This window comes from Muscardinus avellanarius (assembly GCF_963383645.1).
Source record: "Muscardinus avellanarius genome assembly, chromosome: 8".
NCBI classification, from domain to species: Eukaryota; Metazoa; Chordata; class Mammalia; order Rodentia; family Gliridae; genus Muscardinus; species Muscardinus avellanarius.
In genome coordinates, this window is record NC_137794.1 from 109,350,525 (window position 1) to 109,368,466 (window position 17,942).

The following is a 17,942-nucleotide window of genomic DNA, read 5'->3' on the forward strand; positions in this document are numbered from 1 at the left end:
TCCCATGTACTGGGATTACAGGTGTGCATCACCATACCCAGTTTGGACCGTATGCTTTAAAAGAAAAAGTTGTAAAGTATGTAGGTCATGTCTCAATGCTGTTATTTAAAAGGGAAAAAGTCCATCTACATGATTCCCTATTTCTCACATACTAAAGGTCAATACCACTTCCAAGTGACCAAGAAATGAGGCATATTTTATTTACCAACAAGACTCTTGAGACTAAGTGCCATGAATATGTATAATGGCCTAGAATAGTTTTACTGTATACTCTGATCAGTCATGGATTAGCTATTTTAATCCTTACTTGAAACACATTACAAGCATAGGCAGCTACAGTGTAGAAAAAATACTATAACCTATAACCTAGAGTTCTTATTAAAAAGGGCTTGTCCTCTGCAGTATGAAAATAGAAACGTGCAAGGAAGAGACCGTGCGTGCCACAGGCGATCGGGTCAGCGCCAGTGACATGTGAGACAAGATCGAACTCCAGGTTAAAAACAAGAAGTTTAAAAAACGGACACTTAAAACATTTACGGCACAGTGACCCCAAAACAAAAACAGAGTCTTTATGTTCTCGTTCGCTCTTCTCTCCACCTTCGGCACTCTCCTCCTGGCACGTTTATGGTAAGCGGAGCTGCCTGAGGCTCCCTGCCGACCCTGCCGGGCTCCTGAGAGGGCGGCCACAGTCGCAGGGAAGGGATCTCTCCAGCCTGAGGCTGAGCTCCCGCCGCCAGGCCCAGCCTGGCCGGTCACGGCGCCACATGGCTCCTACGGCAGAGGACCCCACCTGCCCTTCCTGCTGTGGCGGCCACTTCTGGGTGGCCGCCTGGCAGTGCTTCGGGGAGGGCTCTGTGTTTCCGTGTTCTGCTGCGTGCTACACTAGACCACGCTGGTGCCGTGACGACTGTGGCTGCAAGACTGCTTTTAGCTTAAAAAGAGAAAGAGAACACCATGTTTCCCGCACTGTATTCACGTGAAAACTGAAAGAAGACAGCTCTTAGTGTTCCAGGTCTTTGGCTAAAGTTTCACGGATGAATTGCAAAGTACGCTGGTACAAAAAGGCATCCTTTTTCTTTGGCTTACAAATGTTCAAATGGTTAACATCCACAGGAATTAGGTCTCCAATGCCTAAATCTGAAGAGAACAAAAAGGTCAATAAATTTAAGGAAAAACAGGAGCTTCTCCCATGAAAGACTGAAAGGTGCAATGGGTAGATCTGGACACTGGTTAGGTTGTGACGAGGGACCCAAGAGATAGACTGGAGCTAGCATCTGAAGCATCATGTGTGTTTTTGTTATTTGTTGTTGTTGCCATTTTGTCCTGCTGGGACCCAGAGGCATTTTGCCTTTGAGCTATACCCCCAGCCCTATTTTAAATTTATTTTGAAACAAGGTCTTACTATGTTACAGAGGGCTTCACTAAGTTGCAGAGGCTGGCTGCAAACCTGCAATCCGCCTGTCTCAGCTTCCCAAGTGCTGGGAGTACAGGGGTGCGCCACTACACCAGACTGATTCATCATGTCTTTGAATGGATTCTCAGTAAGTATAATTCTAGTTTAATGGTTTTTATGAAGTCTTCGTATATGTTCTGGACTTCTTCCTAACTTAAGTGGGCAGAGCCTGAGTACCAGTGCCATCAAAACCTCCCTACACCCGGAGGTTATTACTAAATAATATCCTACAGTTTATATTATAAACTGAATAATGAGCTCCCTGTCCTAACGAGATGAGCAGAGTTCTCCCAGGGGCCTCATTCTACCCCACCACTAGTTTAACAGTAGTTTTTTTCTTAGGACTATTTCCTGCTTAAATATTCACTGTATCTTCATCTACTAAAGCTTCTGAACTTTAGTAGGACTGGGAGCCAGGGATGATTTAAGGCTTGACTGCTTCAGAGACCTGGAAGGGCTTGTGGGATTCTAGCCTGACAAATCCACCTGGTGGTCAGGAAGGAAGAGCCGCTGGCGACACGGGAGAGCGGTGAGGCAGACCTGTGGCCGGCAGAGGTCACAGCAGCTGGTGCACGATGGTGACTTTATTTTTGCTTTTCTTTTTTTTCTTTTTTTTTTTTTTTAGTTACTGGGGATTGAACCCAAGGGCATTCTACCTCCAAGTTATACCCCCAGCTCTATTTTTTATTTTTTTTTCTATTCCAAAACAAGGTCTCGCTAGGTTGTTGAGGGCCTGTAAAGTTGTTGAGGCTAGCCTTGAGCCTGTGATCCTCCTGTCTCAGCTTTCCAGTACTGGGATTCCAGACATGTGCCGCCACGCCCGGCCTTTGCATTGATCTCTGAGCTGTTTAAGTGAGTGAATATTAACCCCTCACCCGCTGGCACATTACTTTGAGGTCAAGCTCCTCTATGGTCCACTGCAAAGCAGGAAGCATTTGTCTTTTCCCTTGTATACAGTGAAGGGAGGGCAAACGCACGCGCAGGGAAGACTCATCTGGGAGGTACACATCGTCCCGGAGGCAGGCGCACACCAGAGAGCACGTGGGCCGCAGAGGGGGCTGGCGAGATGCCCAGGGATGACAAGGGGCTGAGAGCAGCCAGGTAGGCAAGCGCTTCGGGAGTGAGATGCCTGAGGTGCGTACAATGCGGAGGAATACGGGGAAGGACAGGGAGAGGTACGCTCAGACGGGCTCTGCTACACTACCGTAGCAGGTACTCGCCATTTCTCTCCACCCAGGATCATGAGGAAACTGTGGTTTAACACGAGTTTTTATTAGGAATATTTCCTGCTTAAACATTCCCTGTGTCTTCATCTACTGACGCTTCTGAACTTTCACATCCTCCATTTACTAAAGCTTTCACATTTATCGACAGACTCTCTTCCGATCCCTACATGCAGCCACCACTCTGGTGTTAGACGTCCTTCCTCATCTAGCTCACAGGTGCCCGGAGTCTCAGTCTGAGATACAACCCCGGGGAGGAGCTAGAACAATGGGGGGCAGTGCCCTCAAGTGCTGTAAGGGGACACGGAATGAAAATAACGGGTGGTAGAAGCACCCGGGGGGCCACTGGGTGATTTTTTTCTGAAAAGGGGGAGGTCAGCCAATAAATTTGGGGATTGCTGCTAGCTGATGTTAGACTTGGTTCTTTAACCTCAGTGCCCTAGAGTTCAGTGTTGGTGCCTAACTTAGAGTCAGCCAATTAGGCTTCTTATCTAATCAATTAGGGGGAGGAATTATGCCAAAGCTCTATGTTTGCAGAGAAATCTTAATCCATGGCTAAAAATGATAATGGAATTGGGGTCTAGATTTTCCTAAAATTATTTCCTAAAACTAAAAATCTGGACATCAAAATTAGCATTTATGCCAGGTGTGGTGGTTTGATTGTAATTTCAGTACTTGGGAGACTAAGATTGTAGGTTCAAGGGCAGCCTCAGCAGGTAGTGAGACTACGACCAACCTAGCGAGACCCTGTTTCAAAAAAAAAAAAATAGGACTCGGGGTGTAACTTGGAGGTATAATGCCCCTGTGTTCAATTCCCTCTACCACACACAAAAAAAATTGACATTTATAATTAAATGCTAAGCAACACCAACTCGGCATCTACTGTCCAGGAAGTCCAGAGCACAAGTACCTGCGGATTCCACTGGCACCACGTGGAGTTTAATCATGCTGCCAATGTAGGTTGGTTGAGTTTCTACAAAATTCAGCACCTGGAACTTTTTGTCTTTAGCAAATTCCAGAAAGTCATCCTGTAGTGTTTTAAGTGCAGGAGAATCTGTAGTTATAGAGAACAAGGCTGTGGCAAGTTCTGCTCACCCAATTCAGAATGAAATGCGTTCATCTTCAAGATTTTGATTCACATGGTGGCTTAAGCATGCATGTTTACTTTCTTTCCCCGCCAAGAAGCCATTAAGACTGGAGTGGAGGACTAAAGCCCCCAGATGCTGAGAGGACAGACGTCAGAGGAGCTGCCATCATCCTGCCACTGACCGGAAGCAGAGCCCAGGGCAACGCAGTGCAGGGGACCGCAGGGCCCCGGTGCGGTGCGGTGGGGGCGCCTTACACAGCCCCAGGCACCCTGTTACCGTCCATCCCCGAGTGCCTGTCCCTTCCCAGCCTCCGGCCCCCAAATAGGGAAGGGCAGCCGAGAGGCACCAGCCGTGGAGGAAGCTACGTCCTCAAAGGCCAGCCGGATGAGCAGACTGAACAGCCCAAGTGAGAAACGAAGGGACTTGGGAAAAACCCAGAACTCTAGTTAAGAACGACTTGAAAAAATAATGGAGCCACAAAACAAAAAGAGAGAAAGATGAAGAAAGAACCAGAGGATAAAAATGTTGCCGAAAATAAAAAGTTTGACTTAAAACAAATTCAAAAGTTGGAGCCAGGCTGGCTGTATGCGATACCTGCGTGTGACTGCCAGAGAACCAGGACAGTGAAGAACAACTATTTCAGGCCACTGACTGAGGGCGAACGCTCAAGTCAGCCAGGAGGGCAGGGGCGTGCAAAAGGCAACCTGAAGGCAGGGCAAAAGAAACTGCTCCTGGCCCCTAGCTCCCCGGCGCCCCGACTGCACTGGCGCAGGGCCCCACACTGCGGCAACTGTAAGTGGGGTGCCGGCACCCCCACAGCAGCAGGCGGCAGCCCTAACTACAGGAGGCTCTGTGCTGCGTAAACTGAGGCTGTAAGCCTGGCATGATTCCAGTACATGGGAAGCTGAGACAGGAAGATCACAGGTTCAAGGCCAGCCTCTGCAATTAGTGAGACCCTGTTTCAAAATAAAAAAAATAAAAAAAAAAAAAAAAAAGAGGCTGGAGGTAGAGTTCAGAGGCAGAATGCCCTGGGTTCAATCCCCACTACAACAAGATTGAGGCTCTAACTCCAGTTTGGGGAACTGGCTGGTCTAAGAGTAACTGCTCTGTTCGTAAGAAGAAACACACTTCAGGCCAGCTCCAAACCCCAGAACCTAAGATTCTAGCAGCCCGGGCTCCAGGCCATCTTGTCTGGGAGCAAAGCCTTGGGCCAGCGTGCGCCTCGCCAGTCAGAAGGTGCTCCCTCAGCACCCTCCAGCCCCAGGACCAGCAGCCGCCAGCCACAGCTCAAGTCCCGCCTGCATCCTGCAGGAACTAGGGAAGGTCTCCTCTCCCGCCCACAACCCCGGGGCCATAGCTACTGAGACAAAGTCCCAACTTCAGCACACGGAGAGCTGCAGCCCCAATCCCCAGCACCTCGTGCTTGCCCCATTGGAATTCAGGTATGTCTCCTCTCCAGCCCAGATCTTTTTGGTTTTTTTTTTTGGTGGTACTGGAGTTCCTGGAAACCCTTCTACCTCCGGGCTACACTCCCAGACCTATTTTTATACTTTTCTATTTTTATACTTTTCTATTTTTATACTTTTCTATTTGGAAACAGGGTCTCTTAAACCAGCTGAGGCTGGCTTAGAACCAGCAAGATCCTCCTGTCTCCACCTCCCAAGCGCAGGGATTATAAGGGTGCGCCACTGCCCACCCCGGCCCAGATCTTTAGGACTACAGCTACTGGTCCAGAAGTCCTGGTGTTCTGGTTTTAATCAGGGTAACTACTGATGAAAGAAATCTATTGCACATTTCAAAATAACTAAAAGAGTACAAAATTCCCACATAAAAAACGATCAAGGTTTGAAGAGACAGAAATTCTCATGACCTTGATTTGAATATCGTTAAATTGTACACGTCAAATTACCATAATATACCCCGAAAAGATGTACACATTGGTATAAGAACAAAAAATAAGATAGCAAAGAAAAATTAGACCCAAGCCCCAAATTTTCTGTGGATAGTCTAAACACAGTACTATCAATTAAATAACAATATATTCAAAGAAGAAACTAGTTTTTCTTCCTTCCCCTATATCCCTTTATAATTTTTTTTTCAGAACTGAGGATAGAACCCAGGGGCATTCTACCTATGAGCTGCACTCCCAACCCTATTTTTTATTCTTTATTTTGAAACAGGGGTCTCACTTAATTGCAGAGGGCCTCACAAGTTGCTGAGGCTGGCTGTGAACTTGTGATCCTCCTGTCTCAGCCTCCCAAATACTAGGATTACAAGATAATTAATGTTACTTCCACCCCTTTTTCCTCCTTGATGGAAAGTATTACCTTTGCTGAGTTCCTTGACTTCCAAAGAGGGAAAAAGAAGATACCGAATATTAACAGAATATTCAGCCAAATGTGATCCATGATGAGGGACACTGTAAAAAATTATTCCTCTGGTATTGTTTATAATAGTATTCATGTCTGGCTGTTTAGAGGCTTCCAACAGCATCTTTTTGACAAGAAGGCCTGGTCATAGAGAAGAGAGAAACAGTGCATCAGCTGTTATTCTTTCCTCCATTATTCTTTTAAAAACAAATGGAACAAAAAGGCAAAATAATACACTTTTTTCAAAAAATTGAAACACTCATTCTTTAGTACAAGAACCAGGGCCTTAACCTATTGAATATTAACATTCCTGATCCTCTAGAATTTAGAGTACAGCCCACAAACTGGTACAGTTCTAGAAACTCACTTGCAGGGCAGATCGCCTACTGCAGGGTCTTCTGGCCCACAGAAGGAGCGCAGACCTCGCCTTAGCTGGGCGCCCACCACTGCAGCCTGAACACTGATCTGCGAAGGCGGAGCCCACTGGGGAGGGCCCCTCTGAGGGGACAGCACCCGGCAGGCCCCTCCTCCAGCCCACCCCAGAGTGCAAGGGCACAGAGTGGTGACAAGATTTCTAGGACCAGCTGGGTGACCTCCACCCTTCTCTCGGCCAACACCCCAGTTCAGGATTCGCCACCCGCGCTCGGAGATGCACTAGGCCAGGCCTACTGAAGGCTGTCCGCGGGTCGGGTGATGGAGACAGACTAGACTAGACTGGGAAACAGTGGGTGGCAGGTGCGATGGTGAGGGAGCCTGGGAGCCCGGGAGCCCCTGGACCAGCCAGGAATGCTGCTTATCTTAGCATCCCTCAGCTCAGGACACGGAAGCACACGGCTGTCCAACCCACGCGCTCTGTGGTTTGTTACTAGCCGTCCCCATCTAGAAAAGCATACACACAGAAGGAGCGTAGTGCTTTGGGAGCGCTGAGTCATGGCCAAAGACACTAGCTTTGGGGAAAAGGGCCACTAGTAAGTAGAGCCGAGATGTAGGGACTTGGGGCTCCCCATCTGCAGAGATGAGCCATCCTTACCTCCCATGCTATGTGATATCCAAATCACTGGCCTATCCCCAACACCAGCAGCTCTGAGCTTCCTAAGGAGTTCGGTGCTCCTGAATGCAATGGTCTTTCTGAACAAAACGAAAACAGCAGGCGTGACAGGAGGCATCGGTCCCCAACTCGCTATCCGACTTTCCAAGTTGAGAACTTCCTTGAATTGGATGAGTCTGTATATACACTGTGCGTGGGGAATACCTCTGTTCGCTCTGCTCAAATTCTGAAATTGTGCACTTTCTTTCTGAAGCTTTTAACACTGGCATAATTGAGACTGACTAAGCCTGGAACCGGCCATTTGTATACCAGATGAGTTTCGCCCGAGCATCTGCCGGGCCTGGAGTCTTCCCAGGTCACACCTGAGTCTCACCCGTGGCCTCACAGTACAACTGCCCCTAGAGATGCGGGTGTCTCTTTTCTGAGTTTTAGTTCTACGGGTGTTTCTATTGCAAATATTAAACTTTCACCATTTTGGCTTATTATTTAGAAATGTTAGGAAATTATTTCAGAGAATTCCAAATAATTAATTTTCTAATTAAAACTTCAAAAACTGTCCATTCTGATCATTTCAAACCAATTATCAGTAAGCACCTTTCCTCAGAAAAAAGGCTCCCCAGACCCCCTCCAGGAGGAAGGGTGTCCTGCCCATGTGCCTCCCACCCCTCCCGGGCTCCTAAACGAGGTCTGTTGAGAGACATCGTTTGACAACACTGAGTAGACCGCCCTCTCGGTCTAGACAAAGCTTCCTAACACGTTAAGCGGCTCGTCCAAGACAGCTCAATGCGCCAAGGCCTGCAACCAGGGGCCCAGAGTGCCTCCCTGCGGGCTCGGCCAGCGCGAGGACAGAAAAGGGACGGAGGAGCCGGGGCAGCTCAGCGCCTTTACTTTTTTTTTCTTTTTTGTTCTTTCAGCCAGGCCGATGTGATTGTGAACACAGGTGCAAAAGCATCATGTTTACTTTTGGTCGGAATGGGGGCTTTGCTATAGAATTCACGGTCCATCACAATTGTAAAAGTTGTAAGTGACCCAGGTTAGGAGCCCAACATTGATAATATATCTAAGCGTTCTATTATTTCTTTGTTTATTTAGAGATAACTCCTTTCAGAAGGAAGAGACAAGAGTTAGGTTAGTTTTTCATAAGAAAATCCTGACCGGAAACCAGGTGTGGTGGCGCATGCCTATAATCCTACTCAGGAAGCTGAGACAGGAAGATTGCAGGGTTGAGGCCAGTGCATGGCAACTTAGTGAGATTCTGTTTCAAAATAAAAATAAAAGGGCCAGGGATGCAGCTCAGTGGTTCAATCCCAGCATGAAGAGGAGACAGAAGGGGAGGGAAATCCTGGCTGGGATGTGGCAGCATGCTTGACTAGCATGTGCAAGGCCCTGGGCTTGATTCTCAACATGGAAAAAATAAAAATAAAAGGAAGAAATCCTGCCTCTGGCATCCGAAGGGAAGCGGCTTCCCATCCCAGAGGGCCGGCTGTGGCCTGAGCCCTCGGCCCCGCAGTTACCTCTCCACGGGGCACCTCGCCCGCCAGTCGCTGAGGGCCGTGTCGTACTCCACAGATATGATTCGGAGAGCGGGACAGTCTCTCGCTAACCATGTCTAAGTAAAATGAAAGGCATATAAGAACACCCATGAATTTCCTCCACTCCAGTTCTCCCTAGTATTGACATTTGTAACTAACGGCCTTGCGCAATGGACAACTAATTGCAAATGACTTTGAAACAGTGTGAAGGCAACTATATTTTATCCTTTTACATATTTCATATATTCTACATAAATACATTTAATATATGTATATATTAAATATTATATTAAGTATATAATATAAATATCTATATTATATTCTGGTCACAAAGTGATATCAATATTTAGAGTATAAAGCCTATGAACATGTTGGAGGATAGTCTCGATTTTAATTTTCTATAGCAAAATCAAGGCTTATTTTTGAAGTTTACGTCCAATTTCCTCTTAAAAGCATTTGGAAGGATGCTAAGATCTCGGGGCAGACAGTGCAGCCCGACAGTAAGCATTTGGCCCTGAGAATTCAAAGGTCTCGATGCCAGTCACGGCATTCTCTGGAGACCAAGGGTGTGAGGTCACCTCCAGACTTGCTCCCCACGGAGACAGTGCGTTCTGAGGGAGAGGAGCGAAGCCCTGTAGCCATTCGCCCTCCAGGAAGCACCGGTCCTAGTGAGCTCTAGGCGAAGCCCCTGCAATGACTTCACTCCAAGGTAAGGCTCTTTGTAAGAAATAATATCAAGGAAATGCAAGACAGAATTACTTCTTCTGAGTCTTTCTAGTTTTGTAACTGTTGGCTATTGTAAATACAATCACGCTTATATTATTTTTATATTACACTTCAATAGAAGCTCACTATTATGCTCTTGCCTTTATTTTTTGTTTTTTTACTCATGGAATATTCTCTTACAGTATCAGACTACACCCTAGACAGAAATGACGCACTGCAGGCTCACAAGCCTGGCTGTTGATGTAACCATCCCTAAAGCCAGAAATGCGCATGGGAAGATCCCAGTAAAGACAGGCCAGAATGAGGCTGCACCCCAGGCACTGCAGCGAGGGGACCGGGGGCGGGGGGCAGCCAGAGCCGCTGCTTCCTCACCTTGGGCCAGCACGTGGTGTACCTGTCTTCATCCTCCAAAGCCTTTTCCACCAGAGCCTGCTCACTGTCCTGCTGGCGCCATGTTTTGAACGCTGCTCCCATAAGGCCATGAATAAAAAGGACATCGGCTTTAATGGGCTGACTAAGAGGGAAGAGAGTTTAAAAAAGAGAGCAGAATGAAAACGCATTATTGCTGTGGTGAGAATCGGCGCAGCATTCTCTGTGGTTGGTGTGTTAGAAGGTTTGTGTGATAGAAGACTTAATTACAGCAAGCTCTCTAAGCATGGGCGCGCTAAGGAATGCTCCTAGAGAGACTTCTGGCAGAGACACACAAGTGCGCTCACCATCCTCTCCTCTCTTTAAGAAAAGAGATGTATCTGACAAGCAGGCTGACACAACTGACCACAGTCCTCTAAAAAAGCATGAGAAGAGAGTGTATGCCAATTAAAGGATTTAAAAATTAGATCAGAATGTGCTGAAATAAGGTGGCATGGTGGTGTGTGTCTAGTTACTCGGGAGGCTAAGGTGGGGAGATCTCTCCAGCCCAGGACTTCAAGACCAGCCTGGGAAATACAGCAAAACTCTATCGCAAACAAAACAAAAAGTCAGCGTACATGGAAGAGATTTCAATGCTCATCAGGAATAGAGCAGCCAAGTGCCTGCAATACCAGTATTTGTGAGGTTGAGAAAGAAAGACTGCAGGTTTGAGGTCGGCAAGTGGTAATCTTTCTTTTTTTTTTTTTTTTTGGTGGTACAGGGGTCCCTGGAAACCCTTCTACTTCCGGGCTACACTCCCAGACCTATTTTTTATATTTTTATTTGGAAACAGGGTCCCTTAAGCCAGCACTGGCTTCGAGCCTGCTGTCTCCTGTCTCCTGTCTCTGCCTCCTAAGCGTGGGGATTACAAGCGTGATGGCCCACACTGGCTGCAAGTGGTAATTTAGCAAGTATGTATCAAAATAAAAAAATAATAATAGGGCTGGAGGTGTAGCTCAGAGGGAGAATACCCTAGGTTCAATCCCCTGTACCAAAAAACAGGAAAAAAGAAAAGAAATGGAGCAGATAAGATTTTAAGATAAGCTTCTTTCTTTGAATATTAAAAGTTATACGTAGCTGGCCATGGTTGAGCATGCTTGAACTCCCAGTACTTGGAAGGCTGAGAAAGGAGGGTCACAGGTTCAAAGCCAGCCTTGGCAACTTAACAAGAACATGTTTCCAAAGAAATAAAATTGTGCAGAGGGTATAACTTGTTGGTAAATGCCTCCAGGTTCAATCCCCAGTACCACCATAAAATAAAATAACAGTTATGCACAGTATATTAATTGGAAGCCACTCAGAGTATACATGTAACTATATAATACATATACAAAATACATTATCATATGTTATTTACAAACTGAAACTAACCAGGCAATGGATTGTTCGAATTTAAATTTTTTTGCTATTTTATGACATTTTTTAAGTAAACCCTGTGAAAACCCAAGAAGCGTGTACTTGTTTGTTGCAATCCTTTCTATGCTGTCTCGGCCGAGATGCAACTGGAAGCAGAGGCCAGCAGGAACCTTAAGGGGAGCATGCGTCAAGCTCATCACGACTCCTCCGCCCGGCGCCTGCGCTGTAGCTGCACAAACCCTCTGCAGTCCCTGGGGCTCCAGCAGGCTCCCTGGCTGCTGCATAAGCTGATTCAAAGGAAGTCTGAATCATGACTAACTCAGCTCTCCTTAAAAATGGCCTGAACCAAAGATGTGCTCCAACAGGTGCTGCAGCCTCACTGGAGGACCGCGGGAAACTGCCCAGCTAATTTGGAATTAATTTAATTCTTATGCTTTCAGAGAACCTCCTGTTCCTCTGAGAATATTATGGACAAAGAGTTTCAGTAACTAAGGTATTTGAGTTATTTATGAGGTTCTTAACGTGTCTAAATGATACATAAATAAACGAAAATGCTGAGCCCTCCGGCTTCACACCCCAAAGGTGCACAGCGCGCCCTCGGGCTCACCTGGAGCGGGTCTGCGGGTGCAGCACGTACACGCCGTCCTGGTACTTCTCTTGCACGGTTTCTCGGTCTAGGTTGGCCAGAGTCCTCGCAGCATGTGTGGCCTTCATGATGTGGGGTGATTTTAAAGCTTCTGCCATTATGGAAACCCAGCCTGGTGAAAGAACAGATCTCCTGAACAATGGCACAAACCGGCTCAGCTGGTAGAGAAAGACTTCCCAAGGAACGTGGAAACCAGTTAGAGAAAGGTAAGCCTCAAGTGTCTGTCCTGGGGGGACCCCAAGCACTCCTGCCTCCTCTGCCCTCGAGGCCAGAGTCTGAACACAGCCCGGGTGTCCCCGACTCCCAAGCACAGACCCCGAGGGATCAAAAGATGGAAAGAGGATGCAAGAGCCATTCTCATAGCTTCTTTTCTTTTGGGCCTGGGCATTGAACCGAGGGGTGTGCTACCTCCAAGCTACACCCCAGCACTTTTTATTTTGAAACAGGGTCTGGCTAAGTTGCTGAGGCTGGCCTTGAACCTGTGATCCTCCTGTCTCAGCCTCCCAAGTACTGGGATTTAGGCATGTGCCACTATGCCTGGCATTATTTTCTTTCTTTAAAAAAGTCTAACACAAATTGCAATTGCTGAAGGTAAGGTCACAAAAAAGAAAATATTGCAATGTATTTTACTAAGATCATAAAACTCAGTTAATGCTGGTTATTTCATCCTGATCAGCAACTATACTAGCAGCCTTTAATACAAACAAGGAAATTATTATTATTATTATTTATTATTATTATTATTATTATTATTATTATTATTATTATTATTATTATTTTGGTGGTACTGCAGTTCCTGGAAACTCTCCTACCTCCAGGGTACACTCCCAGACCTATTTTATATTTTTTATTTGGAAACAGGGTCTCTTAAGCCAGCAAGTCTGGCTTCAAACCAGCGCGATCCTCCGGTCTCAGCCTCCTAAGCGTGAGGATTATAAGCATACACCACCATGCCCGGCCACAAACAAGGAAATTTTTTTAAATTAATATGTTTGGTACATAAAAGTCTTATAAAGCCTAGAGTTTAGGAAGAAAAACTATTTTTTAAAATAGCCAGCTAGGTGTGGCGGCGCACGCTTGTAATCCTAGCATTCGGGAGGCTGAGACCGGAGGATCGTGGTTCGTGGACAGCCTCAGCTACTTAGTGAGGCCCTCTGCAACTCAGTGAGACCCAGTTTCAAAATAAAGAATAAAAAATAGGGCAGGAGGTATAGCTCAGAGGTCTAATGTCCCTGGGTTCCATCCCCAGACCCGCAAAAAAAAAAAAAAAAAAAAAAAAAAAAGCAAATAGCCAGGGTGAAGTGGTACCCATCTGTAATCCCTGCTGCTTGGGAGACTGAGGCAAGAGGATTTCAAGTTTGAGGCCAGCTTGGGCAACTTAGCAAGATCCTATCTCAAAAATAGAAAATAAAAGGGCTGGATATATAACTGAGTGGTAGAGTGTCCTGGGTTCAATTCTCAGTACCACATTAAAAAATGAGGCAGTGCTATGCACACTATGACTTCATCCATGGCTTGGTTTTTAAGGTCATGTACCAGGCACGGCTCAGGGTAGGGTGCCTGCCTTATATGCCAGAGGCCCTTGGGTCCAACCCCAGCACAACACACAAAAACACCTTATGTCCATACATACGTATGTAAGCGCATACAGGGTCTCACACACACACACGTACACACACACAACACACACACCAAAAAACCCACGAAGATCTGAAAAGATACAGTACACCAAACTTATAAACAGTCATTACCTCTAGGAGGAGGTAGAGTGGAAGAGGGTTCTGTAAAAAAGGTAGGTTTAGCTTTTGTGCTATACCTCTTTCCTGAAGCACTTACAGTGAACCTATTTATATAACTGAAAATAAAGCAGATTATGTTATTGAAGTCAGAGGAACTTCTGCTCCTGGTTTATGTGCTATGGAACCCAAGTCAAGTGTAGCAGGCCCAGTAGACACCGGATACTACAGCTGCCCCCGGGTCCTTCTCCCACACTCTATGATAAAGGAAAATGTTGAAACTGGTGTCATGAGGTGAGGACAGCATTTCATGATGCAAACCAAATTTCAGACCCACTAATTTTTAACAATATTCAAAATTTATGATGTCAGAAGACTCTTCTTCAAAATCTATTAAGGATATTTGGGGGGGGGGTACTAAGGATTGAAGCCAGGGGCGATTCGACCTCCAAGCTACACCCCCATTCCTATTTATGTGTGTGTCTGTGTGTGTGTGTGTTACTGGGGGTTGGACCCAGGGGCTTTTCTACCTCCAGGCTACACTCCCAGACCTATTTTATATTTAATTTGGAAATAGGGTCTCACTAAATTGCTGAGAGCCTCACTTGGTAGCTGAGGCTCTTCGAGCCTGTGCGATCCTCCTGTCTCAGCCTCCCGAGCACTGGGATTACAAGCGTGCACCACCACGCCCAGATCCTATTTTATTTTTTACTTTAAAACAGGGTCTCACTAAGTTACAGAGGTCCTTGCTAAGTTCCTGAGGTTGGCCACGAACCTTGTTCTCTGCCAGGTTCTTGAGATCTTCTTGTCTCAGCCTGACACAAGTTTTTTTTTCCTATGGCAGTTTTTATAATCACAAGGCCCAAGACACGCATGCTATCTTTTATAAAATATCAGCTGCCACTTGGAAAATACACATCTTTAATATTCAGTTCTCTTAAATTGTATAACAGTGAATATATGTTAGCTATAAAAAATCCTAAAAATAATTAAAAGCAGCATTTAATGTGAAGGTCCTGTTTGGGCACTCACATTATTTCCCAACCATTTCTCAGCATTATCCAAGTTAAGTTTGGCGGGCGTCCTTCCAAACCTTTTGCACCATGTGACCACATACCTATCACGCATACATACACAACAGCTGGCTATGTGCATCTTTTCATTTTATGTCATTGTGGAAGCAGATGCGAAGGCAAGCCGGCACGCGAGGAGGATGTGCTCGCTGAGCTGAGCTTTTCTAGGTAAAGTTCTCAGGATGGCTAGGTCCAGCTTGGCTGGAGTGGAGTGCCAGACAGCCCGGAGCAGAGAACGGAGTGAGCGAGAGGAGCAGGTCATGGAATTGAAAGCCTCGGCTTAGTGGTCTGTCTGGTGGGTGCTGAAGTCAAAGAAGAGGAGCAAGATTTGGGACAGAGCCCAAATAAAAGTAAGTAGGGTTTATTTTAGTTTATTTAGTCAAACTAAAAGTAAATAGGGTTCCTCCTTTGAATAAGACTAGCTCCTAGTCAGTAGACGAGGTGGAAATAACTTGCAAGGGTAGGTTACAAAAGTTAAAGAATGCATCCCTGGGTTTTCCTCTTGGAACATCCCTCTTGGAATCACCATGCTGTAAGGAAGCCCAAGCCATGTGGAGAGGAGTGAGCGGATTCCCAGGCACGAGCAGCCACCTTCTGTGCATCCTCCGCCCCACAGCCGAGCTGCCCAGCTGCTGCTGCGTGGGCAGATGTACGCTTCCCCACAGGACCCGTCCTGAACTTCAGCATGAGCAGAATTCATGACTGCTGCTTTAACCACAGGGCTTTGGGTGGTTTGATACAGACAAATGAAACAAGAAGAAAGTTGGGAATCAGTCATCTAAGAGGCTATATAAAGAAACTTTATATAAAGAACTTTAAGCAGCGATATAAAGAGGAACAAATAAAACTCAAAGTATAAGGAAGAAAATAATGAGAGTAGGTTTTTTTGTTTTGTTTTGTTTTTTGGTGGTACTGGGGGTGAACCCAGAGGCTTTCTACCTCCAGGCTATACTCCCAGACCCATTTTATATTTTATTTGGAAACAGGGTCTCACTAAGTAGCTGAGGCTGGCTTCGAACCTGCACGATCTTCCTGTCTCAGCCTCCAAAGCGCGGGGATTACAAGTGTGCGCCACCACACCCGGCGGAGAGTAGGTTTTATACTTATAAAGAGTAATATAAAAACTGGAAAAATATAAAACAAAGGCTATATTTAGTTCTCAATGGCTAATATATTTAGTACATGATTCTTTTTTTTTTTTTTTTTTTTTTTTTGCGGGTCTGGAGATGGAACCCAAGGGCATTCGACCTCCAAGCTATGCTCCTTGCCCTGTTTTTTATTCTTTACTTTGAAATAGGGTCTCAATAAGTTGCAGAGGGCCTCACTAAGTAGCTGAGGCTGTCAGCGAACCGCAATCCTCCAGTCTCAGCCTCCCGAATGCTGGGATTACAAGCGTGCGCCACCACGCCCAGCTAGTACATGGTCCTTTGTAGAAAACTGCTGACCCAGGAACTAGATTGCATCAAAATGAAAACTTGCTAGCCAGACGTGTAGGCACAGGCCTGTAATCCCAGTCCTTGGAAGGTGATGCAGGAGGAGTGCAGCTTCAAGGCCACCCTTAGCAACTTAAGGAGACTTTGAGCCATAAGCGTTCCTAGTACCTAGATTTTTTTCTTTTTTGGTACAGGGGATGGAACTTGGGGATATTTTACCTCCAAGCTATACCCTAGCCCTATTTTTTTTTAAAATAAAGTCTTGCTAGGCTGATGAAAGTCTCACTACTTGCTGGGGCTATCCTCAAACCTGTGATCCTCCTGTCTCAGCTTCCCAAGTACTAGGATTCCAGAAGTGTGCCACCAAGCCCGGCCTAGATCATGATTTTTTAAGAAGAATAATTCTCCACTAAAAATAAATAGAGTTTCTAAGAAAAATTTGTCTTAACTATGTTATTATACCAGTAAATAAGGAATGGCCACCAAAATAAAATGGGTCTATCACAGGGACACAGGGGCAGCTTGCCGGGGCTCCCATTCACCACAGTGAGACAGTCTAGCATCAGATTATTAAGTATAGCAATAAATTGTGACCATTAAAAAGTAGTAATCCATGGGCCCATACTCTAGGAAGAGCAGAGAGTGAGAAAAAGAGAAGAAGGCCTTGCTTCAAGTAGAATGCCGACTGCTACAAAGTGAATAGAGGGAGAGGCTAGGATTGGAAACTCGCCATTTTCCAACAGTCAAGGCAATGAGTGTACCAGGTAGGAAATTTTTCAAGGCTGAGGAGCAGGAAATTTTCCTGGTCTTAAGTATCCCCCTTCAGATGGTTTATTAGGTGCAAGAGGGTAAATAAGCTAACTATACAGCAGGCCTCTTTTTATTCTATGCCTCTTAGCTAATCAAATCACAATAAAAATGATATCAATAAGCAAGGTGTGGTGCTGCAAGTCTGTAATCCCAGTACTTTGTAAGCTGAGACAGGAGGATCACAGATTCGAGGCCAGCCTCAACAACTTGGCAAGGCCTCTAGCAACTTAGTGAGACCCTATTTTAAAAAATAGATAAATAAATATAGCCAGGTTGGAGGTGTAGCTAAGAGGCAGAACCTCCCTGGGTTCAATCCCCAGTACCACAAATATACATGCAGACACATGCACGCATGTGCACATGCATACACACACACACACACACACACACACACACACACTACTCAAACATGCAATTAAATGGTCAGCACGGCACACCTATTCTCCTGTAACTGTCTGCACACTGATTGTTTTAGGTATGGAATATCTATAATCTCAATAAATTCCTGGTCCCTACCAGAATGACATGCTCTAAGAACCTAAAATAATCCTAAGCAAAGTCTTAAACCTATTGAAAAATTAATGTATCTCAAGGAGAGGTGATGGGAGAACAAAGGGCTGGGTAAAAACATATTCTGTATATAATGAAGTTGTTACCTGAGCGGACTATAGTAGAATGGAGATGTTCATTCAAAGCCATATTTCCGATGATACGCATTATATTTCTCTGCACTTTGGGGCAATCCTTGTGAAGTTGGTACAGCCTCTGAAGTAGTTGCAAACCTCCGTTTGCTTCGATTTGGTCACAGTGTGTGGCTATCTAGCACAAGAAATCAGCGGACGCGCACGTTATGTTGTACACTTCACTACTCAGCACGACACAGCACGCTGACAGCCAGCCGGCGGCTCCTGCTCGGCGACAGCGAGGCCAGCAGACTGCGCACGTTCTCATCTCAGCTTGCTTACACAAGCCAAACCCCATACATGTGGAGTACTTCAAAATCACTGGAAAAAATCGCAAGAAGGCCTATCTCACCAGGAC

At 45.8% G+C, this 17,942-nt stretch overlaps 1 protein-coding gene across 1 annotated transcript in view; it reads right to left on the bottom strand.

Moving 5' to 3' along the window:
• Window positions 1–1,000: 1,000 nt before the first annotated feature.
• The window catches only part of SERAC1 (serine active site containing 1), a gene marked incomplete at both ends in the record, with an annotated part of 34,711 nt that continues 17,769 nt past the window's right edge, over window positions 1,001–17,942 (bottom strand). The window contains 8 exons of the mRNA XM_080700154.1: window positions 1,001–1,137; window positions 3,587–3,730; window positions 6,092–6,274; window positions 7,164–7,261; window positions 8,696–8,790; window positions 9,812–9,953; window positions 11,811–11,961; window positions 17,558–17,720. Coding sequence (XP_080556280.1) covers window positions 1,001–1,137; window positions 3,587–3,730; window positions 6,092–6,274; window positions 7,164–7,261; window positions 8,696–8,790; window positions 9,812–9,953; window positions 11,811–11,961; window positions 17,558–17,720 — 1,113 coding nt within the window. The remainder of the gene's footprint in view (window positions 1,138–3,586; window positions 3,731–6,091; window positions 6,275–7,163; window positions 7,262–8,695; window positions 8,791–9,811; window positions 9,954–11,810; window positions 11,962–17,557; window positions 17,721–17,942) is intronic.